Here is a 24,982-nt window from a genome sequence, read left to right as displayed (position 1 = left end):
TCTTGATAATCAGTGTTATTTTCTACTAAGTTTTAGTTTAGCAATGTTGTCATTGTTGTCAGTAATTCTGGCAAAACCAATTTAATTTACATTTCACCTTATGTTAGCCTTTTGGGAAGCACCAGAGGTGTGCTTATACTCACAAAACATAATAGTCGGTTAAAGTATAAATGTTAATCATCTTATATCTGTTCATTGGTTTTAGGATTTTTACTTTCCTCTTATGATTTAAACTTTAAATCAGTTTTATCGCTTGTAAGCCATAAAGTGCTAGCCCCTGGATTGCACTGATAATCTTGAGATATGAAAGACACACAAATGATTGTTGGTTGTTTAAATGAAAAATATGACCCAGTGATATTATTTTAGGAAGGTGAAGCTACTAGACTCATCAGAGAAATAGACAAATTAAAGGAAGATATCAACTCTCACATCATTAAAGTAAAATGGGCACAAAACAAATTAAAAGCAGAAATGGATTCACATAAGGTAAGTACTGTAACACAGTGGAAAAACTATTAGAATCAGTTTTAAGAACAAATATAGCAATAGTTATTAATCAGGCGTAAAGCTTATTTTAGTGACTCCTGTAGTATAGCTTGAGCCAAAATATTTCGTGATTCAGTTCAGTCCAGTCGCTCAGTTGTGTCCAACTCTTTGTGACCCCATGAATTGCAGCACGTCAGTCCTCCCTGTCCATCACCAACTACCAGAGCCTACCTAAACTCAAGTCCATTGAGTTGGTGATGCCATCCAGCCATCTCATCCTCTGTCATCCCCTTCTCCTCCTGCCCTCGATCTTTCTGAGCATCAGGGTCTTTTCAATGAGTCAGTTCTTCGCATCAGGTGGCCAAAGTATTGGAGTTTCAGCTTCAGCATCAGTCCTTCCAAAGAACACCCAGGACTGATCTCCTTTAGGATGGACTGGTTGGCTCTCCTTGCAGTCCAAGGGACTCTCAAGAGTCTTCTCCAACACCACACTTCAAAAGCATCAATTCTTTGGCACTCAGCTTTCTTCACAGTCCAACTCTCACATCCATACGTGACCACAGGAAAAACCATAGCCTTGACTAGATGGACCTTTGTTGGCAAAGTAACGTCTCTGCTTTAGAATATGCTGTTTAGGTTGGTCATAACTTTCCTTCCAACGAGCAAGCGTCTCTAAATTTCATGGCTGCAATCACCATCTGCAGTGATTTTGGAACCCCAAAAATAAAAGGCTCTCACTGTTTCCACTGTTTCCCCGTCTCTTTCCCATGAAGTGATGGGACTGGATGCCATGATCTTCGTTTTCTGAATGTTGAGCTTTAAGCCAATTTTTCCACTCTCCTCTTTCACTTTCATCAAGAGGCTTTTTAGTTCCTCTCCACTTCCTGCCATAAGGGTGGTGTCATCTGCATATCTGAGGTTATTGATACTTCTCCCATCAGTCTTGATTCCAGCTTGTGCTTCATCCAGACCAGCATTTCTCATGATATACTCCGCATATAAGTTAAATAAGCAGGGTGACAGTATACAGCCTTGACGTACTCCTTTTCCTATTTGGAACCAGTCTGTTGTTCCATATCCAGTTCTAACTATTGCTTCCTGACCTGTATATAGGTTTCTCAAGAAGAAGGTCATGTGGTTTGGTATTCCTATCTCTTTCAGAATTTTCCACAGTTCATTGTGATCCACACAGTCAAAGGCTTTGGCATAGTCAATAAAGCAGAAATAGATGTTTTTCTGGAACTCTCTTGCTTTTTCAATGATCCAACAGATGGCAATTTGATCTCTGGTTCCTTTGCCTTTTCTGAAACCAGCTTGAACATCTGGAAGTTCACAGTTCACTATTGCTGAAGCCTGGCTTGAAGAATTTTGAGCATTACCTTACTAGCGTGTGAGATGAGTGCAAATGTATGGTAGTTTGAGCATTCTTTGGCATTTCCTTTCTTCGGGACTGAAATGAAAACTGACCTTTTCCAGTCCTGTGGCCGCTGCTGAGTTTTCCGAATTATGAAAAGCTACTTTCTTGCATGATTTATATGTTAAATTAGATGGGATTTTTTAACTTTGGCTTTTTAAAATGTATTGATAATGATTTGGCTGCACTAGGTTTTAGTTGTGGCATTTGAAATCTGGCTCCCTGGCCAGGGATCAAACCTGGGCCCACTGCACTGGGGGTGTGCAGTCTTAGCCACTGGACCACCAGGGAAGTCCCTGTTATCTCTTTAAATAATTCAAGTTTGTAGAAATGTTAGTTGCAAGGAGATGGACACAACTGAGCGACTTAGCACACATGCAGGAACTGTTAACCTTTGGATATTTGTATATAATATTATCAGAGAAAACTGTAGGGATAGGTGTCTATGTTCAGTTCAGTTCAGTCACTCAGTCATGTCTGACTGCTTGAGACCTCACAGGCTGCAGCACACCAGGCCTCCCTTTCCATCACCAACTACCAGAGCCTACCTAAACTCATGTCCATTGAGTTGGTGATGCCATCCAACCATCTCATCCTCTCTCATCCCCTTCTCCTCCCACCTTCAATCTTTCCCAGCATCAGGGTCTTTTCAAATGAGTCAGTTCTTCACATCAGGTGGCCAAAGTATTGGAGTTTCAGCTTCAGCATCAGTCCTTCCAGTGAATATTCAGGAGTGATTTCCTAGTAGGGTGACAATATACAGCCTTGACATCCTCCTTTCCCTATTTGGAACCAGTCTGTTGTTCCATGTCCAGTTCTAGCTTTTGCTTCCTGACCTGCGTACAGGTATCTTTAGGGGCAGGTCAGGTGATCTGGTATTCCTATCTCTTTCAGAATTTTCCACAGTTTATTGTGATCCACACAGTCAAAGGCTTTAGCATAGTCAATAAAGCAGAAATAGATGTTTTTCTGGAACTCTCCTGCTTTTTCGATGATTCAGTGGATGTTGGCAATTTAATCTCTGGTTCCTCTGCCTCTTCTAAATCCAGCTTGAACATCTGGAAGTTCATGGTTCACATTCTGTTTTAGCCTGGCTTGAAGAATTTTGAGCATTACTTTACTAGTGTGTGAGAGGAGTGCAATTGTGTGGTAGTTTGAGCATTCTTTGGCATTGCCTTTCTTAGGAATTTAAATGAAAACTGACCTTTTCCAGTCCTGTGACCACTGCTGAGTTTTCCAAATCTGCTGGCATATTGAGTGCAGCACTTTCATAGCATCATTTTTAAGGATTTGAAATAGCTCAACTGGAATTCCATCACCTCCATTAGCTTCGTTCATAGTGATGTTTCCTAAGGCTCACTTGACTTCACACTCCAGGATGTCTGGCTCTAGGTGAGTGATCACACCATCATGGTTATCTGGGTCAATAAGATCTTTTTTATAGAGCTTCTCCATCTTTGGCTGCAAAGAATATAATCAATCTGATTTCGGTATTGACCATCTGGTGATGTCCATGTGTAGAGTCTTCTCTTGTGTTATTGGCAGAGGGTGTTTGTTATGACCAGTGCGTTCTCTTGGCAAAACTCTCATTAGCCTTTGCCCTGCTTCATGCTATACTCCAAGGCCAAATTTGCCTGTTACTCCAGGTATGTCTTGACTTCCTACTTTTGCATTCCAGTCCCCTATTATGAAAAGGACATCTTTCTTGGGTGTTGGTTCTAGAAGATCTTGTAGGTCTTCATAGAACCGTTCAACTTCAGCTTCTTCAGCATTACTGGTTGGGGCATAGACTTGAATCACTGTGATATTGAATGGTTTGCCTTGGAAACGAACAGAAATCATTCTGTCGTTTTTGAGATCGCATTCAAGTACTGCATTTCAGACTCTTTTGTTGACCATGAGGGCTACTCCATTTCTTTTAAGGGATTCTTGCCCACAGTAGTAAATACAATGGTCATCTGAGTTAAATTCGCCCATTCCAGTCCATTTTAGTTCTCTGATTCCTAAAATGTTGATGTTCACTCTTGCCATCTCCTGTTTGACCACTTCCAATTTGCCTTGATTCATGGACCTAACATTCCAGGTTCCTGTGCAATATTGCTCTTTTTAGCATCAGACTTTACTTCTATCACTAATCACATCCATAACTGGGTGGTGTTTTTGCTTTGTCTCCATCTCTTCATTCTTTCTGGAGTTATTTCTCCACTGATCTCCAGTAACATATGGGGCACCTACCGACCTGGGGGGTTCATCTTTCAGTGTCCTATCTTTTTGCCTTTTCATACTGTTCATGGGGTTCTCAAGGCAAGAATACTGAAGTGGTTTGCCATTCCCTTCTCCCGTGGACCACGTTTTGTCAGGACTCACCACCATGACCTGTCCGTCTTGGGTGTCTGTGTTGACAATGGTCAAAGGTTAGAGAATGGTGGGATTCTGAGCTAATTGCTGATCCGCAAATGAGTGTTAGGCAACTGCTGATATATGGGCAGTGGAAGAACTGCCAGAAGGAATAGGAGCAAGAATCCTTAGGGTTCACACTGGGATGGCTACACACCGTTTAAAATTGTATTTGACGTACTGGAATGTCTCAGCTGCTACGTTCTGAATGAATGGAGTGAGTGCCTCTGTGTGTCAAGCTCTGCTTTAGTTATTGATGATATAGAAGTTGGGGGGCTACAGATAAAGTTCCTTTATCTCTCCCTCCTCTTGTTGAGCTAATATTCTCATATTTTAAAAAACAGTATTTGAAAAAGCCTTCAAATGTTTATATTTTAAAAGTCACTGTTTTAATATAAGCCAAATTATTATTAAAAGACCTGCAACTGAAAGTATGTCACTAGACACTTAATTGTGTAGTAAATTTATCAAAAAACAAAGTGACATATAAGAAGTGGTATCTGATGTGTAGATGGAATTTATATCAAGAGATGAAGGGAAAGGCATTCCAAGTGGAGGAACAAGATAAGGAGAAAAGGGAGATTTGGTGTTTGGGAAAACCAGCCTGACTAGAACAGAAGATTCATGTTAAGTATTCCTTCATTAATTCGGTATTTATTACATGAACAGTTCATATGTGAATACTGAGCTAGCTGTAAGCCAGAACTGTCTTCTCAGTAGGGAAGCATGTAATGAGCTACAGTAGAAAGTACCATTTGTTCCAGTGTTGGCGTTCCCTGGATTCTATCTGTGGGAAGGCAGAATAGCAGCTTCTGTCCCTTCCTAAAGGGAACCTGCCAGGAGAAGATGATACCTAAATTTTCATTAGAAATCCACGTGGTACCCCAATTATGGCACTGTACGGGTACTCTGGTGGAGAACGTTGAAGTTGAAGGGTAGGGCTGTACTTGGACAATCACTACAGGAAGTCCAGCAAGGTAAGAAAAGAGAGAAGGGAAGAAGCGGGTGGGGGAAAGAAATATACTGCCTTATAGACAGAGGAAGGCTATTGAAAGAGTCAGGAGTGGATCAGAACTGGAATAGGTAAGTCAGGAATAAGAAATTAGAAAAAGCAGCTGGATCTGATGAGAAAGTCTTCCACGCAAACCATCCGAATGGCTATTTTAATAGAGTGGTGAGGAAGAGAAACCAAATTGCAGCATGAATCTGTAAAAAAAAAAGTTCTGAATAGGTACCTTGGCCATAAAACAAAGAATCGTCTTTTATGTGGGTCTACAAAGAACTGCTTAAACATTTTGCATTTTTGTCTTTTCAAGTTAGTAACTTCTACTGATTTGCTGAAAACTATCAAATTTGACTTTATTCAATGACTTGATCAATCAGCTGTGTAGGCCACATTAGTTTTTTGTCAGAAGTGCAAAGTATTGTTACTGGAATAGTTTCTGACTCCAGTGGCAGTGCTGAGACAAGAACTTTCTCTACTCTCTGGCCATGGTTCTCACCAGTCATCACATCACCGTGCCAGCCTTGTTGCTGTCTGTAAATTAAAAAAAAAAACAAAAAACCGTTCCTCTAGCATAGGGAAAATCCAGTTCCCTCCTGTGGGTTTCTTCTTGCGTGTCCCCTTTACTTTAACACAGAACACTTCACTGCTGACTCCTTTGGTTACCAGTGTGTGGAGGCTTTTCCCTTAGCAGTTGTGTGTGACACCAGCCGAGTGACCTACAGTTGAACTCACTTTGATATTGTCTATTCAGAGAGAGTGTCAGTCCCACAAAACCTCCCCAGCCTGCCACTTCAGATGCCAGGCCTGGGCCCAGGCTATGAGGGGTTTCAGGAGCTCTGTCAGGAATTGGGGGCAGAGACCAATATCTATTTTCTGTCATCTCACACTATCTTTTTGTCAATGCAGGAAACCAAAGATAAACTCAAAGAAACAACAACAAAATTAACTCAAGCAAAGGAAGAAGCAGATCAGATTAGGAAAAATTGTCAAGATATGATAAAAACATATCAGGTATGCTAAAGTTTTGAATAGATTTATTTATAACAAGTTATAACAAGTTTTAGCAAATATTAATACTCTGGTTTCATAAATTTTTGTATCTGTAGTATTTGAAGTGTGGAGTAGATTTTCTAGGGCAGCTAAATTAAATGCAGGCTATTTCCTATGTTAAAATACTTGCAGCTTAAATAGAAATCTTATTAGAAAAGTTTTTGGACAAATAAAAACACTGTAAAACTTTAGAAGAAAGATGAGTACAAGGAAATGTATAACTTAGGGAAAAAAAAGCCCATTCTGTATAATATGCATATTAAATACTCTCTTCTGTTGTGCAAAATTGATATATTTAAAATATTTAATGCAGTCATCAATTTTAGATGCATGAGCTGTGTATTTTATGATTAGTTAACTTAATTGCAAAAGCCGTCTTCACATTTCAAAGCATAAAACTTTAAAACTTGCCATACTTTTGTCATTTCATTTCCCTTAGGAGTCAGAAGAAATTAAATCAAATGAGCTTGATGCCAAGCTTAGAGTCACAAAAGGAGAACTTGAAAAACAAATGCAAGAAAAATCTGACCAGCTAGAAGTGAGTAGCTCTGTATTTGTATACCTTAGATGGTGTAATATTGAAGGAGAGAAACAAGTGCTTATTGCCATCTACTTTTAAGGTCTTTTAGAAGGAGCAGGCAATAAATGTTAGATCTGGTTTAGCATATAATGATTTGTGGTTTCTTTTGAACTTTTAAAAAGATGCATCATGCCAAAATAAAGGAACTAGAAGATCTGAAGAGGACATTTAAGGAGGGCATGGATGAGCTCAGGACACTGAGAACAAAGGTAATTCAGTCTGTAGTCGTGACCCTAGAGGACAGGTAAACAGCTTTCATTTAGTCCTCATTCTGATGTTTAAATGTTGGGGGAAGGATATTTATATAGAAATAATCTAAAATCAAGAAGTAGCGTGTCAATTCCCTAGCAACAAAATTGACTCTTAGAGAAATAAAAATGTCTTCCATTTCAGTCCCTTTAAAGTGTTTGCCAAACATTCCTGTCTCACAGCACATTTGCTCTATCTGTAACTTGTCCTTGGACCTCTGATCTAAAGGCAGTCTTACTAGCAAATTAATTGGGAAGATACATGGGCTTTAGAACTATGTCAGAAAATAGTAGAAAGACTGTACATTTCTCTTGAATATATTTCATAGTCTTGTATACAGGTTTAATTTTTAACAGTCTCCCAAGTCTTTTCCAGTGTTTATGGTCCTTATAAGAATAGTATCCCTTTTAATATGTGTCAAATATGCTATCATTGTGTATGTTTCATTTACTTAGAAATAAGCTTTTAGGTAACCGTCTTGAATTTATGATCACTTAATTTTTAAAGTGTCTTTCATGTGCCCTTCTATTTTTTCTTTATGCCAGTACTTTGAGGTAGGTAAGGGAAGGTATATCCTCTTCAGATGAGAAAATGGAGGTGCAGCAAAAATGAAGTGGCATGCTAAAACTGCCATGACTAAATCATGAGAAATCTGAGACTGAAACACAGGAGTATTAACTTCTCGCTGTATTTTCTTCATGTTAATTAATACTGCTTCACAATTCAGCTCAGGTTATTAAAATATAACCACTATCTGAAATAGCTAATAAGGAACAAGAAAATACTGTTTTGTAGTTTAACTTGCTTATGATTATTTGATAGGTAAAATGTCTAGAAGACGAACGATTGAGGACAGAAGATGAATTATCAAAATATAAAGAGATTATTAATCGCCAAAAAGCTGAAATTCAGAATTTGTTGGACAAAGTGAAAATTGCAGATCAGATACAGGAGCAGCATCAAAGGTATAAAATGAGCGACTTCTGTTTGTGCTAATCAACAGGCTTTTTGATTCTGTCTAAGTTGGTGTTTTTAAATGCAGTCATTGCATTAAATAAGAATAATCTTATATTTTACTAGGCAAAAAAATTTTTAATTCCTATCTTCATTTGAACTGTTTTGGATTATTTTTGAGGTTCCCAACACGCTTCTAAAAATCAAAGTTTATATTCTTATGTAAACATTGGCAGTAATTATTTATAAGACAGAATGGATTGTGGGTTTTTTTTTAAATCCATTCCTTAGCTTTCAAATTCTGTTACTTATACACAGTAGTGTTTCTTCTAAAAGGTAGATTTGTATCTCTGTCTATATCTTTGCATGTATGTAGCTTGCAATCAGGAGGTAACATTATTCCTTGGCTTCTTATAACACCAGTTAGCTGAGTTCTGCTTAGGACTTTACCTGACAAAGCCTGGATTCAGACTGGATCCAAATATCTTCTTTGTTATACCCTACCAACACCCAGGCTGCTGAGTGTTGCTGAAGAGATCTTCACCATCATCCAGATGCTGCTGCTATAAATTCATGGTTAGCAACCTCAGCTGGGACTACTGCTGCACCCGCAGTCCTACCGTATGTCCTTAGAGTCTTCTCCCCCATCTTCTTAGCGTCTGTTCCAAACCATACTGCTTTCACAGTAATCTCCTCTCTCTCCTCGCCCTTTACTCTTGGCAGAAAAAAGGGGGCTGTCAGGTGACACCTCTCAGCCTCTTGCCGTCAGTCCTGTGAGCTTGCCTGCGTCTGCAGTCGTTTTTCTTTTCCTTCTGTTTTTGTGCAAGAAATGTTCCTATTTCTGAATCAAATTGTGGTCTCTACTTCTACTGTGGATCCCACGCTCTTCTGCCTTCTCAGGGTCTTCCTTGATTATTCCTTCTTTTTCCTTTATCTCTTACCTCCCTCTTTTCACTGTCTCCCTCTTTTCTTCTGTCTACATTTAAATGTTGCTCCATCTTAAAAACTTCAGAAATCCTATGATCGCCCTTCTCCTTTTCTTCACAACCACATCTTTATAGAATCATCTGTAGCCCTCCTCCATTTGTGTGCATCCTTTGCTCTTCTATTTCTCTCCATTTTCTTCAAGCTTCCCCAACGTACTGTTACAAACTGCTAATACATCCTTAAATAGAGTAGATACTTCCCAGATTAAGCCATGCTTGAGTTCTCAGTATGGACACACTAAGCCCCTTACCTTTCTTGACATGCTCCATTCCTTTGGCTGAAGCCAAATGAATTTCGTTGTGCTCTCCTGGTGTTCCTCCCCAACTTTCTGGCCAGTCTTTTTTTGTCTCCTTGGTAGCCCTCTCTTTCTGTCATTAAGCTGTCTTTTATTCTTATTTTATTATACCCTTGGGCGATCCTAACTCTTCCTGTAATGTGTTGCAGAACCTTCAAGTTATTATCTTTAACCCCTTTTGCTGAGCTCTAGACATGCAAATATCAAAGACACCTCAAACTTTTTAACATGTCCCAAACTGGTTCATCTGTCTTGCCTGCAAATACGTTTCTCTGATGTTGCTGAGATGAGTGATGAGTGTGACATCCAAACGATTTTCCAATCCAGAAACCTGGGGATTACCCTTGGCTCTTCTATCCTTTCCCTCAGACGTCACCAGTCACAAAATATTTCTGATGCTAACTCATTAGTATCTTTCAAGTCCATTTACTTTTTACATCCCCATTGCTACTACCATCATCTAAGCCGTTATCAGCTCTCATCTAGAAAACTGCCACGGCTTCTAAACTGTTGCTATTGTTGTTGTTTGCTTACTTCCCTTTTAGTCAGTTTACTACAGTGTAGTTAACATGATCTTTTTTAAAAAGGAAGTCTCAGACCTTTCAGTGATTCCCATTGCCTCAAGAATTGCCTAGTGAGTTCAGATGCCTTAACATGGCTTGGATGATCATTAGTAACATTGCTTCTCCTCCTGTGCGTTCTCCTTTTTCATTCTGTATTTTAGCAGTAGTTGGTTAACAGACGTGGATTAATTGTCTCCTAGGTGTGGAGCCCTGTGTAAGTGCTAGGATATAGTACAGTCTTTATCCTCATCAGTATTGAATATCTGTCTGTTAGTATCAACAAGACGTCATTCTCTCGTTCCCTCCCCAGCTTTGCACATACTGTTTCCTCTACCTGGAATGTGTTGTCTTCTCCCACTCACTCCTGCTTCTGCTCTTACTCAGGAATTTGCACTCTGGCCCGCAGGGCATTCCAGTGCACTGCCTTTTTTTGTAGAGAAACGCTTTTTGGGTGCACAGCCACTGTCACCCCTTACGTGCTGTGTGGCTGCTCTCACACGACCGTGGCTCCGTTAGAACAGCTGCAGCAAAGGCCACGTGCCCCAGGAATAGGATGTTGTTTCCTGTCTGGGTCTTTTATAGGAAAAGCTTGCTAACCCTTTAAGTATTACTTTAATCACTTACACTCTGTGCTTTCATCATCAAAAATGTTTTTTCACAGTGCTTGATTAAAAGCTCTTTGAAACCAGGAGTTAGATCAGTCTTGCTTATAGCTCTTAGTGAGCTCTTAGTTCCTAGCATATATTAGGTGTTCGTAGTGATCCAAATAAATATTTGAATGAATGAATAAAAGTACCTTTATAAAGCATTTCAATCAATGAAAATTCTCAAACCCTTAATGTCCTTTAATAGTTAATTTTTTTTCTGAAATATAAACTTTGTTTTTTAGAGGTAAACAAGAAATTGAAAATTTGAAGGAAGAAGTGGAAAGTCTTAATTCTTTGATTAATGACCTACAAAAAGACATCGAAGGCAGTAGGAAAAGAGAATCTGAGCTACTACTGTTTACAGAAAAGCTCACTAGTAAGAATGCACAGCTTCAATCTGAATCCAATTCTTTGCAGTCACAGTTTGATAAACTTTCCTGTAGTGAAAGTCAGTTACAAAGCCAATGTGAACACATGAAACAGACAAATATGAATTTGGTAAGTATTAGTGTACATTTAACTTTTAAGGCAACACAGCAAGAAGCACAAATTAAATTTCCCTAAAGATGTAAACCTAATGGTGGATGATTAAGCTCTTTTTGGTGGGATAAGCACAGACTTTCTGATAATTTCCGACGCTTTGAGAAATGTCAGTTTTTCCTTTCAACTTATGTGTTTTTTAATAAAATTTCTCCCTAACATTGTTATGAAGAAGTATTTCACTTTTGAAAGTAAGAAAACCAGGATTTTTGTCATTCCTAACTGGAATTACCATGTATTTCTTAATAGGACTTTAAATTTCTGTATTTTTATAGCTTAAAAATGGTTTAATATTTCCAAGTTGTGAGGGGGTCTTAAGTTACTCTTAAAAATAATTTAAGACTTTAGTCCAAAACTACAGAGACCTATATCACATGTTGTTTTGCTTGTGTGAGGTGGCAGATGCATTAATATATCACTCCTCCCCTTCTGCCCCCACCCTACTTTACTGCATAAGAAATTTGAGGAACACAATAACCACCTGGTAAGGAGTGATGATAGAAGAATTTACTACCAAAGGGCTTGTATTTTTAAGGTCTTAAACTCTGGGCAGTAATTAAAACATATCAAAAATCGGTATTTTTATTTTAATATTTAGGAAAGTAGATTGTTAAAAGAAGAAGAACTGCGAAAAGAGGAAGTCCAGGCTCTGCAAGCTGAACTCACTTGTAGACAAACTGAAGTTAAAGCATTGAGTACCCAGGTTGAAGAATTAAAAGATGAATTAGTGACTCAAAGACGTAAACATGCCTCTAGTGTCAAGGATCTTACCAAACAACTTCAGCAAGGTATACAGTTCTTCTGCACTTAGAACTTAAATGTTCTTGTTTCTTTTTGTTGAAGGATTTATAGAAAAAATATATTTTACATTAGTTTCTCCCACATTGAGTAGAGCTGTAGGTTCTTTTTAATGTTCATAAACCAAATGACTGACTTTGTTGTTTCATAAATAGTTTAAAGCATGTTCTATGCTAAAATACATTTGTTCACAGAATCACAGAATAGAAGAATGGGGAAAGTGCCTTCCAGGACAGCAATGTCTAGACTTTGTTAATCACATGTTACTATCAATGAAAAGCATTTAAGTATTCGTTCTCCAGTTTGTAAATTGTATACATGTATTACTCTATTTTATGCACATTAGAAAAACATGAAAAATATAAATTTAAGAAGATCAGATTAAGTAGAGTGCTAGTATTTTCTGCCTACACTTGTCTATGAATTGTTATGTACAGCATCTAGGGTACCTGCACCCACCTTGATGACCTCTAACTTAGAGATTGTTGAATCCTAACCCTAAATTTTAGGGGAAACTGAGATCCAGAAAAGTTATAAATTTCCAGAACACAATGATTGACAGCTAGAACTGGAACTCAAATTTCTGTCATTTAAAAATGTATACAGTTATGGAGTCTGCTATGTGATTGGATACGCAGATGAATAAGAGATAGTCTGACGTCCTGTTCTCTACTACTCCCCACTGTTTTATTTGTATTAAAATAGGGTCACATAAAGTAAAATGGTAAAAGAGACTTAGCATTTACTTAATAGAAATATATTCAGATACTTGCCAGAAGAATTTAGTTTTCATAGATGTAATTGAAGGGAAATTTGGGGGGATTTTCTGGTACTGTGGAGTTCTTTTAAATCTTTCAGGACTCCAGAAGTTAGGTTCTGTGTACCTAAGTGATGTCAGTATTGGTTGTTATCATAATATTATTTCCATGTACTTTGTATTTGACCTGTGCGTTTCTAAATGTCATTTTATGTGAATGACCCTACAGACCTCCTGCTGAAAGTATGTATTCAAGAAATTTCTTTTGTTGCTTATGCCATTTTGGCCTAAGTGACTTTAGCAGTTAAAATCAGAAGATAGTGGGGGCAGATGGTCATGATTGTTGTCACAAGTAATCCATTTCTTTTCCTGCAGCACGAAGAAAGTTAGATCAGGTTGAGAATGGAAGCTGTGATAAAGAAGTCAGCAGCATGGGAAGTCGTTCTAGTTCATCAGGTAAAAACTAAGGCTTTTATAGTTGTTTTTCAGTGATTAGTTATCAAAAGAAATAGCATTTTTTGTTTTACAAGGTATCGATATGTTTTTCTTTAATTTTGAATTATAAAAAGCAGTGGTTATATACAATTACTTTGTAAAAAATACTTCCAGTTAAAACATTTAAGTTGTAATCATTACACAGGATTTTAAGTTTGTCATGGGGTTCTATACCATGTCTCCTTACCTCCTTTTCCTTACCTGCTTTTTCATTCTGTGCAACAATTTCTTCTTCCATTTTTCAGTTCAGATTTGTATCCATCTCTATGAAAGATATGGTATAGCATGTGTTCCGTTTTCTTTTTAATTTTATATTGCTTTTAACACCTGAGACCTAATGGGATGGGGTCATCATTATATTTCAGATAATATATATATGTATGTATTTCTGAATCTTTTTGCTTTTTCATGGTAAATATGCCTCTTGTTGAGTGGCTTAGTCGTGTTCAACTCTATTTGCAACCCCATGGACTGCAGCCCCTCCAGGCTCCTCTGTCTGTGGAATTCTCGAGGCAAGAATACTAGAGTGGGTTGCCATTTCTTTCTCCAAAAATGCCCCTAGTTTAAAACAAAAATTAATAGTCTATAAATTTGATTGATAGCATTGTGAGAATGATAATTAGCAAAATGTCAGCATATTTATCATATTTGGAATGCTAGGAACCATGCTGAATGCTTTAAACATATCTACTCACAGAATAGTCATGTGAGGTAAGTGTTGTAATTCCCATTTTATAAATGAGGAAACTTAAAATTCAGAGTGGTTCCATCAGTTCAGTTCAGTCACTCAGTCGTGTCCAACTCTTTGTGACCCCATGGACTGCAGCACGCCAGGCCTCCCTTTCCATCACCAACTCCTGGAATTTACTCAAACTTGTCCATTGAGTCGGTGATGCCATCCAACCATCTCATCCTCTGTCATCCCCTTCTCCTCCTGCCGTCAATCTTTCCCAGCATCAGGATCTTTTCAGATGAGTCAGCTCTTTGCATCAGGTGGCCAAAGTATTGAAGTTCCAGCTTCAGCATCAGTCCTTCCAATGAATATTCAGGACTGATTTCCTTTAGGATGAACTGGTTGACTTCAGCCATGAAATTAAAAGACATTTGCTCCTTGGAAGAAAAGTTAATGACCAGCTTAGACAGTGTATTAAAAAGCAGAGACATTACTTTGCCAACAAAGGTCTATCTAGTCAAAGCTATGGTTTTTCCAGTAGTCATGTATGAATGTGAGAGTTAGACCATAAAGAAAGCTGAGCTCCAAAGAATTGATACTTTTGAACTGTGGTGTTGGAGAAGACTTGAGAGTCCCTTGGACTGCAAGGAGGTCCAGCCAGTCTGTCCTAAAGGAAATCAGTCTTGACTTTCCCCAGATCCACAGTGACAGAACTCAGACTCTAGAGGCTGCATGCCACGACATTTTCACTGCCTCCCAGGAGTTGCACAGTAGGGGAAAAACATCATCAACTCTTATAATAGTGGAAAAATTGTATAGTAGAAAGAATATGGGTTTGAGATTACACATAGGTATTTAGATCCCAGCTCTACCATTTACTAGTATAAGAGTTGGGAATACCAGACCACCTGACCTACCTCTTGAGAAATCTGTATGCAGGTCAGGAAGCAACAGTTAGAACTGGACATGGAACAACAAACTGGTTCCAAATAGGAAAAGGAGTACATCAAGGCTGCATATTGTCACCCTGCTTATTTAACTTATATGTATAGTACATCATGAGAAACGCTGGACTGGAAGAAACACAAGCTGGAATCAAAATTGCCGGGAGAAATATCAATAATCTCAGATATGCAGATGACACCACCCTTATGGCACAAAGTAAAGAGGAACTAAAAAGCCTCTTGATGAAAGTGAAAGTGGAGAGTGAAAAAGTTGGCTTAAAGCTCAACATTCAGAAAACGAAGCTCATGGCATCTGGTCCCATCACTTCATGGGAAATAGATGGGGAAACAGTGTTGGACTTTATTTTTCTGGGCTCCCAAATCACTGCAGATGGTGACTGCAGCCATGAAATTAAAAGATGCTTACTCCTTGGAAGGAAAGTTACGACCAACCTAGATAGCATATTCAAAAGCAGAGACATTACTTTGCCAACAAAGGTCCGTCTAGTCAAGGCTATGGTTTTTCCTGTGGTCACATATGGATGTGAGAGTTGGACTGTGAAGAAGGCTGAGCACCGAAGAATTGATGCTTTTGAAGTGTGGTGTTGGAGAAGACTCTTGAGAGTCCCTTGGACTTCAAGGAGATGCAACCAGTCCATTCTGAAGGAGATCAGCCCTGGGACTTCTTTGGAAGGAATGATGCTAAAGCTGAAACTCCAGTACTTTGGCCACCTCATGCGAAGATTTGACTCATTGGAAAAGACTCTGATGCTGGGAGGGATTGGGGACCAGAGGAGAAGGGGATGACAGAGGATGAGATGGCTGGATGGCATCACTGATTCGATGGACGTGAGTCTGGGTGAACTCCGGGAGTTGGTGATGGACAGGGAGGCCTGGCGTGCTGCGATTCATGGGGTCGCAAAGAGTTGGACACGACTGAGCGACTGAACTGAACTGAACCTTGAATAAGATAGTATTACTTAACTTAAATCTACAAAATGGGATTGGAAAAAAATATGTCTTTGTGGGATTAAAAAAGATTAGAAGTTCTTCTCAATGGATATTGGTAAAAAGAAATAGCCACCATTTACTTAGTGCTTACTGTATGCTGCTCTAAGCTCTTTGGACATAGTAACTCATTTAAATGAGGATAGCAGTCCAGTGAGGCAGATCATACCATGGTTCCCGGTTTTAAATAATGTGACTGTGATACAGAGTCCAGAGTCGCAGAGCTACTGGGAGGACCAGCTCCAGAGCTTCAGCTACTGGTTATATTCTGTCTTGTGACTTTTTTCTCTTTCTGTGTGTCTCTGTTTAATTTTGGTGTCTTGAGTTTCTCATTTCTCTATTGCCACTTCATATTTCTGTTTTTTAGACCCTTTTTTTGTATCATCAGTCTATTCAAAAACAAGAACTCAGGTCAGATATGGTCAGATATGACTTGAGTTCTGTGCCCAGCTCTGTTAGATTGAATATTTGAAAATGATAATAGAAGAAATAATGCCTGAGATTAGAGTTGACTCCAGACTAAGTACAATAAGTTAAATTTTTTTTTTTTGGTCTTAGGGTCCCTCAATGCTCGAAGCAGTGCAGAAGATCGATCTCCAGAAAATACTGGGTCGTCAGTAGCTGTAGATAACTTCCCAGAAGTAGACAAGGCCATGCTGATTGAGAGGATAGTAAGGCTGCAAAAGGCACATGCCCGGAAAAATGAGAAGATAGAATTTATGGAGGATCACATCAAACAGCTGGTGGAAGAAATTAGGAAAAAAACAAAGTATGTATTTTTTTCCTCTTTGTGTGTTTGTTTATGGCTGTGCTGGGTTTCCGTTGTCGCGTGCCAGCTTTCTCTAGTTGTGGGGAGCCGTGGCTCCTCTGCTTGTGGTACTTCGGCTCCTCGTGGCGGAGGCTTCTCTTGTTGCAGACCACAGGCTCCAGGGTGCGCGGACTTCAGCAGTTGTGGCGCACGGGCTTAGTTGCCCCTTGGCGCGTGAAATCCTCCCAGACCAGAGGTTGAACCTAGGTCCTCTGCAATTGGCAGGCGGATTCTTAACCACTGAACCACCAGGGAAGTCCCAAAGTGTGTGTTGTTATGGTACTGGGGTCTGTGTTCAGAATACCGTTATTCATACGATCAAGTTACTGAGTTCAAAATCAATTATATCAAGAGCCTTTCTTTCAAAAAATGGTTTTAAAACTATGATCATATAGTTCTCAATCTTTGATTGGTCACTTAGTTTTGTTCTAGGTTTTGGGAATACAGAAATGAAAGAAGGTATAGGTTTTTCCTTTAAGGTGATATAGAGTTCAGTAGGTGTTAAACTTGTTTACTAGAATAACTTTGAACTTAAAAATAGATTGTGCTCTGCTTAGCTTCTTATTTTCAAGCTGGTGGTTCTAAGAGATAATGGGGTTGTGGATTATCATTCCTGTTGAGCAGGACACAGTGAGGTATTACAGATTTAGGGGAAAATTTGCCCATGACTTTTATTAAAAAAATTTTTTTTAAAGTTACCGAAGCCATTCTTTTTTTCCACACATTTATTTGTATTTTTTTGTGTTTGTCTGTGCTGGGTCTCTGTTGCAGCATGTGGGATCTAGTTCCCCTACCAAGGATTGAAGCTGTGCCCCCTACATTGGGAGCATTGAATCTTAGCCACTGGACCACCAGGGACATCCCTGCCCATGACTTTTAAAAGAAAAAGAGGACAACACAAGTTTTAAGTTTAGTGACAAGAAAATAGAAAATATTAACTGAAACTGGAACATAAATTGTTCATGTATTTTGATTTACATAAGGAAAAAAATAGAGCCATGTTTATATATCTTAAATCTAAATACCATGTTTTAACAAAAATGGGATCATTTGAAAAGCCATCTGAATAAGAAAAATTCCCTTATTTTCTAAAAACTGCTAAGTTGCTTCAGTCATGTCCGACTCTTTGTGACCCTATAGACTGTATATAGTCTACCAGGCTCCTCTGTCCATAGAATTCTCTAGGCAAGAATACTGGAGTGGGTTGCCATGCCCTTCTCCAGAGGATCTTCCCAACCCAGGGATTGAACCTGAGTCTTTTATGTCTCATTGGCAGGCTGGTTCTTTACCACTAGCGCCACCTGAGAAGCCCCTGTGTTCTAATATAGTTCTGTTATTAACCTAATAACGTAATTATTTTATTCATCATCTTTACACTTATGATTAGTTCACTCTTGAAAATTGCAGTGTTTATAAATTCTGCAGGAACGTAATTGTCATAGTGTTTTATTTTACAGAATAATTCAGAGTTATATTTTACGAGAAGAATCAGGCACACTTTCTTCAGAGGCATCTGATTTTAACAAAGTGCATTTAAGTAGGCGGGGTGGCATCATGGCATCTTTGTACACGTCCCATCCAGCCGATACTGGATTAACATTGGAACTCTCTTTGGAGATCAACCGGAAACTACAGGCTGTTTTGGAGGATACATTGCTGAAAAACATTACTTTGAAGGTATTTGTATTTCTCATTCACTTACCAACCAAGAAACATGGCAGAAATGATATTCAGTCTAACACATGGATGGACTATTTCTGTAATGAAGGGTAGCCATTGTTTCTATAGATGACATTTTATGTTTTTCTCTTTTTTAAAAATGTAATTTTTAAAATTAACAAGGAAAGAAAGAAATACCAAAAAAAAAAAAAATTAGTATAGCTATTGGGTAGACTCCCTAAGATGAGTCATTTGCTTTGCAATGGAAAGTCTTTGACATATATTACAATAGTTACAATTGATTACTGAGGCATTAAGATTGAAGTATTTATTTTCTAATGTATTTTCCAGCTATATTTTATTTTTTGCAGCTGTTATCTGACCCAGCTATTCTGTTTGTGCTGTTTGGGCCTTAATGGTTAGTAATGGGTTTAAAAAAAGTTTTAATCTGATAATACTTTTATGCACTAAAATTTGCTACAGCTTTAGTAAAAAGATTAAGTATGATTCTGAAGTATACAGGATTGCTACACTGAAAACATGTATGTGCAAAGTTTATCTCACATGGCAGATACGACTGTTTATCACTCTTTAGTTCAAAATTTAGGGAAAAATAGTTCAGATCAGATCTTTTTACTTATTACACTTAGTAGTTCTGTTTTCTTTTCCCTCTTTTTCTAACTGTTAAAGGAAAATCTGCAAACACTTGGAACAGAAATAGAACGTCTTATTAAACACCAGCATGAACTAGAGCAGAGGACGAAGAAAACCTAACGCAAAAGCTCTTCCTCAGTGAACAGACAAAAGCCACACACGGAGCAGGTGCCACTGCCCAGCACTGTTGGAAACTTCTCCCTGCTTTGTGTGTCAGCCAGTAAAAAGTTTGTTTTGCTTATCTGTATAAAGAAGTACCTTTTTACAATACAAATGCATTGCTGTGTGTACTGTAAGAATGTGAGCTCTGATGAAACTTGTTCTTGTACAGTGACAGCCTGTCATTGAATCTGAACCACTGAATTTAATTGGCTGATAGTCACATGAAGTGCTGAACATTACAACAAGGGCTTTTGAAAACCCCTTCTCCGTATTTCTTCCCTTTAAAATATATAATGTCAGAAATGATTTCACGTTCTAAAATTATGCATGAAAGGACAGGTGTTAATCATTCAGTAATACGCTATTTCTCCAACATGAATAAAACTAAAGAAATGAAGAAAGTTTTTGTTTTGACATTCTGATATAACATTTGCTTGTGTGTTAGGGACACCAGTGAGTTCTTAAATCCTTTGATCTTCATGGAAGCTGATAGGAAAGTGGCTCTCAGTGACCAGCAGGGATCGGGCGTGGATGCTTCTGTCAGGTTTCCTTATTTGTGCTAGGAACATTTTTTTCAGATGTGAATTGAGTTAATTGTTAAGTTTTTAAAAATCTCTAGTTACATAAACTATGATTTGAAATAATTTGCTCATTTAGAAAATTCCTGTGGACTTCAGTTGTATTTTAAAATGTGAAGTAAATTAGTCATTAGAACCAAGAGATGAATAACGAATTCTTTGAAACAGAAATACTTTAGTTTTACTGACATCAAGTATAAAGATAAATATAAGATACTTATGATGAACCAGTTCCCAAGAGAATCCAGCATAGGGCACTGTTAACCATTTTATCTGTGCACCATTCTTTACTGTTAGTTTACTTCCATGTTATAGTGGTGTGATCTTACAGCCCCTAAATGTGCTGTGTTTCGATATATTTATTTAAAACACAAAATAATTACGTCCTTGTAACCAAAGGAGTTTTAGAGCCAAATTTATGTATCCTATTGGATTTTTACAATATTTATTTAAGATAAGCACTCAAGTGTTGCTGGTCACAGTATCAGTATTTCTGTCACTGAATTTTTTTCTTGTCTCTTGTAATTTCTCACTGATTTTCTACATTTCGTTATATTCAGATCATTTCTGTAATGATACCTTGGCACATACACAGATGTTGCAGCAAGCTTCGTTTTTGTTTTGAATTTTTGCATCCTTCTTTTCCTCTCAAGAGAAGTAAGCATTGAGGTGATGGATTAAAAGCCTTTAAAGAATTGTATGGCTTTACCAGTTGGGCTGGGCTTTTGTTAGCAATGTCCCTTTAATGTATTTTAACTTTTTTTTTTTTTTAAATCAACTTAGCATTGTGTAAAAAGATCATTTACTAAAGGCTAGATGATTCATTGTACCATCTTATTTTTTCTGTATGTTGAGTTAATAGGTTTCATCCAAAAACAAAATCTTTTCACTTCAAAATGGAAATATAAGTTCAGAAACACTTTATATTTAAAATAGCTGTAAAAGTTTTAGTCTTACCATAATGTGTCTTTTTACCAGTAATAATTTTATCAAAATAAAGAAATGAGGGTAAGTGCAATCACATCTGAATTATTTTCCTAGTTGTTTTTGATAATAGTATTGATGCTCCCAAAGACTAGTCAATGTAACTAAATTTTTACAGCTTCTTATGTGATATAGGTTCATACACTACAGTATTTGTTTTTTTCCTTCCAAGACACAAAATATGTTAATGGAGACCAAACAGTGGTCAGATCTACAGTATTCTATGTCTGTACACTTTAAAAATATATATGTACGTACACACACACATTTTTGCATACATATATTGCATATGAAAATGAAACATTCCAATATTAACATTTGTGCCAGCATTCAAAGACGTTTAATGGTTAAACAGTTTTAGAAGAATGCAGTTATAAACCATATATTGACTTACTATTACTCCCCCCATAAATGTAAGGAACTGTGGAAAATTTGAAGAAAATGCTTTATTTTCCTTTTGTTCTTTAGTTTCTACTATATCCTTTTGTATATAGATCATGACTGAGCAAAAGTGTGTACAGCAAAGTGCATTTATCAGATCTCTCTCTAGACTGACCCACAGATCCTGATTAAGCATTTAGAAGGCAATATATGGAAAGAAGAATGGGGTGTCCAGAAAAGGAAAATGGTTGGATAAATGATAAACTTCTGGGAGAAATTTTGGTTTGTCTGTTTATTATTAATTAAACACATCAAAGGCTGTTTTTGTTAGCGCCATTTTGATTTCTTTGAGGAGGAAATTATTTTTGTGTGTGTGTATACATACACGTGCACTTTACTAGGTTTTAATTTTAAAACAGGCCAAATTTTAACAGGCTAAAGTCTGAAGTGGTATGGGAAAAGGCAGTCACAGTAAGTATGCACTTTACTAGGTTTTAATTTTAAAGTGAATACTTACTGTGACTGCCTTTTCCCCATACCACTTCAGAGTTTAGCCTGTTAAGCTCTAAGGATTGAAAATGGTGGATGTGAACAGTAGAATGAGTTTAAACTTTGTTTGTTTGTTTTTTAAACTTTCTATCCATAACCATTTAAAGCAATTTATCTTGAAATTAAAGTTTGTCAGGCTACCAACAAATGTTATTTTTTCATATAATAAACACATTTATTGAAAACCCCTTTATTGCCAGGCACCATATAGGGTGTCAACATTATACTGTAGACAGGCTAGACAGGGCAGTTCGTGTCCGCATGGGGCTTATGGTCTAGTGAAAACCGCTGGGAGGCAGTCTTTGAGTCTCTGCAGCCCACAACCAGCCCTTGTCATAGGAGGTTAATGCACTTGGCAAGTAGGTGATCCAGAAGTCTCGCTCTGGCATGACGCTTTGGGAAGTGAATCCTTGCTGAGGTACACTGGGAGCAGATTGTTTTTTTTGTGATGGTTCTGCACATTTCCTAACTTTTTTCACAGTTTGATGTTTAATTATTGTTTTAAGAAGGGGAAAAAAAATCCAGTGACCATAAAATGGCACTTAATTTTTGCCATTTTAGTAAGTTATTAATGTCCACTTGATGCTCATAAAGATGAACCTAATCATGGTGTCATGTTTGTTTCTAAATTGTTTTGCAGTATATTATTTTCTAAAGATTTTTACATATAATTTCAGATGAGGATTTATCAGTAGAAGAAAAAAAGCACTAGAAACCATTAATACTGTAAATGTTGTATATGTTACCCTGATGAAAATATTTTATTTTTATCAATCATCGTATTCCATATGGTTAATTTGCCTTATGAATGCTGGATTCAGTGGTCTGTCTTCCAATAACCTTCTTTTTAAAACAAAAGATTTCTTTTTTGACACTAAGATTGTTCATGTTTAATACTGGTTGGTGGCACTAGAAACCTGAAAAATTTTCAAGACTGAACAAGAGAAGATAATCAAAAGAGAATCCAAATAGAATTTTTCAGGAAAATAAATGAAAAATATAATTGTATATTAAAGATGTATTTTTCTTCTGAAATGAAATTCTTTTTTAAAATGCATATAGCTGTCCATTTTGACTATGATGAAACTTGTTTATCTTCCAAAGTTCATATATATATATATGTGTGCATTGTACAGATAATCTTTAGTTTGATTACACTGTTCATTTTGTAAATATCTTTCTGTATAAAATGAAGCTTTTCAAGAGAATTTTATGTATATACTGTACTTATTAAATAGGAAATGCCTGTTTACCAAGTTGTATTTTACTGGCATCTTTGATTATTTACACATACCACTACTAACAGACTGATTCTCCAGACATCAGAAGACTGAAATTGCTTGAATGTTCCTTTTTAAACCAGATTAATAAGAATTTTTGCTTTCCATTTTTGTCTTTATTCTACTAATTACAAGTCCGTGAACAATAGTAAACTAATTGAATGCCATGTTGTATTTTAAATTTTTGTCTAAATCTGGCCTTTTGTAAAAGGCTGCCTATGTGAAAATTTCTCATTGAACTTGACAAGCCAGTAATAAATTCAGATTTTCCACAAAACTATGGAACTTACTTGCCCAAATTATGTAGGTTTAATAATAAAGACCTAATAGGTTCAATAAAAAGATATTGAAATGGCATTAGCTTCATACAGGTAACATGTATAATGGATATTTCACATCATGGTGTGTTGTTTTCCGTTTCTCATAACAGTTCAGATACACACAGATTATGCCACATTCCTTAAAGAGTTCAGTATTGGAAAGAATCTCCTGAAATCAGGATCCTTAAAATAAAGGTACAGTTAATAGGATTGAGGAAGCTTTGCTGACTTACTTAGTAATCTGTTTTCAGCGGCTTCTAGATTTGTTTGCAAGAGAAAGGAGTATATAAAAGAAGAGTCAGTTTTTGGAAGAGGATAGCTTATGGTTCTTAACTGGTCAGTGTGACCTGCAGTTATGAAGGACCGTTCCAATGGACTTAAATCCAAGACTGCTTTTTTTTTTTTTTTAATGATTTCTTTTTAAAAAATGTATATTTTGGCTGCGCTGGGTCTTTGTTGCTGCATGCGGGCGTTCTCTAGTTGCAGTGAGCAGGGTCTTCTCTTCATTGCAGGGCGCGGCCTTCTCACTGAGGTGGCTTCTCGTTGCAGAGCACCGGCTCGAGTTGCAGTATGCTGGCTCCGTAGCTCTGGTGCACGGGCTCAGTTGCTTCTCGGCCTGTGGACTCTTCCCGGACCAGGGATGGAAGCTGTGTCCTCTGCGCTAGCAGGCGAATCCTTATCCACTGTGCCACCAGGGAAGTCCTGCCTTTTCTTACTAAAGTCTGCTTCAATCAGTGAGTGCAGGATGGGTGCACACTTCTTCAAGAGGACCAGCAACTTGGGAGGATGCCTCTGGCTGACCAGGGCTAATGCCGAGAACAGTGTGACCAGACCAGATGCCCCTGCCCCTGCAGAGATGCACTATTAATTCCTAAATTACATTTAGGAGACTTGATTCTAATTTTTTAAAAGAAGCACCCACTGAAGTCATATCCTATTTCTGAGAGATTTTCAGCCTTTTGAATTGTCCGAAGGCTGTGCTGCTAGCCAGTCAGATGATCTACCCATAATTGCATTTCAGAAAAAAGGGAAGAGGTAGGGTGTTACATCTGAAAGAGGAGTCCCTGCCATTTAACCCAGTGCAAAAAGAGTTCTATTGAAATTTTAGGATTCACTGAAATACAGAGTTAGCCAACTTTTAGTTACATTTACTTGGAAACTAAATACTGGAATGGCTTTGCATATCATCCATTTCACTGTGTTTTTATTTTTCAAAGACCCAAGGGCAAGATGTGTTTTCAGCATCCTTACATGTTACTTGTCCCAAAGCAGTTAAGCCTGCCGTGGTATTTCTTAGGTTCTTTTTTATGAAGTCTGACCAAATGCTGCCATTGATCTAGTGTGCCCGCCAACACGACAGAAACACTTTCAGCTCTTCCCACCAGAGCCCCCAATAGATCCCAACTCCCCCACCAAAACCCAACTCCCTAGAGTTCATGCTAAAGGCCTTGGCTATTGCTTTGGGCTCTGAACCAGCTTCTCCCTGGATTTGAATGTTTTTGTGTTATTTGTTATTTTTGTGTTATCTAGGCAAGCCTGGAAGGATGGAGGGAGAACCTGCTTGGGACTCGCAGGCCAAGAAAAGTCTCTTGCTTGCTTCCTAATTGGAATCCAGAATCCACCTTCTTATAGAAATGGTATTTTCAAACAGTGACTAACTCTAATCAAAATTTATGGGCTAGAAGGCTATGTGTGTTTGCCTGTAACGTTTATTACATTTTTTTCTTTACTTTTATGTGGTTAAATGCTTTCTAAGCTCCA

The 24,982-nt window shown here is 37.7% G+C and overlaps 1 protein-coding gene across 4 annotated transcripts in view; it reads left to right on the top strand.

Annotated features, from left to right (window-relative positions):
* Window positions 1-22,873, top strand: part of CCDC186 (coiled-coil domain containing 186) — a 46,705-nt gene extending 23,832 nt beyond the window's left edge. For 3 of the 4 annotated variants that reach the window (XM_059882052.1, XM_024986117.2, XM_024986118.2), the window contains exons 6-16: window positions 370-489; window positions 6,213-6,317; window positions 6,796-6,894; window positions 7,059-7,145; window positions 8,008-8,150; window positions 10,874-11,129; window positions 11,770-11,959; window positions 13,102-13,182; window positions 16,405-16,615; window positions 18,097-18,331; window positions 19,004-22,873. In XM_059882052.1, the coding sequence (XP_059738035.1) occupies window positions 370-489; window positions 6,213-6,317; window positions 6,796-6,894; window positions 7,059-7,145; window positions 8,008-8,150; window positions 10,874-11,129; window positions 11,770-11,959; window positions 13,102-13,182; window positions 16,405-16,615; window positions 18,097-18,331; window positions 19,004-19,087 (1,611 nt within the window). In that variant the 3' untranslated portion in view covers window positions 19,088-22,873. The remainder of the gene's footprint in view (window positions 1-369; window positions 490-6,212; window positions 6,318-6,795; window positions 6,895-7,058; window positions 7,146-8,007; window positions 8,151-10,873; window positions 11,130-11,769; window positions 11,960-13,101; window positions 13,183-16,404; window positions 16,616-18,096; window positions 18,332-19,003) is intronic. The other variant, XM_059882053.1, reaches the window with a different exon arrangement.
* Window positions 22,874-24,982: the final 2,109 nt, after the last annotated feature.

This window comes from Bos taurus, chromosome 26 (genome assembly GCF_002263795.3).
Source record: "Bos taurus isolate L1 Dominette 01449 registration number 42190680 breed Hereford chromosome 26, ARS-UCD2.0, whole genome shotgun sequence".
Taxonomy (NCBI): domain Eukaryota; kingdom Metazoa; phylum Chordata; class Mammalia; order Artiodactyla; family Bovidae; genus Bos; species Bos taurus.
This window is presented reverse-complemented; position numbering and strand designations above follow the sequence as displayed.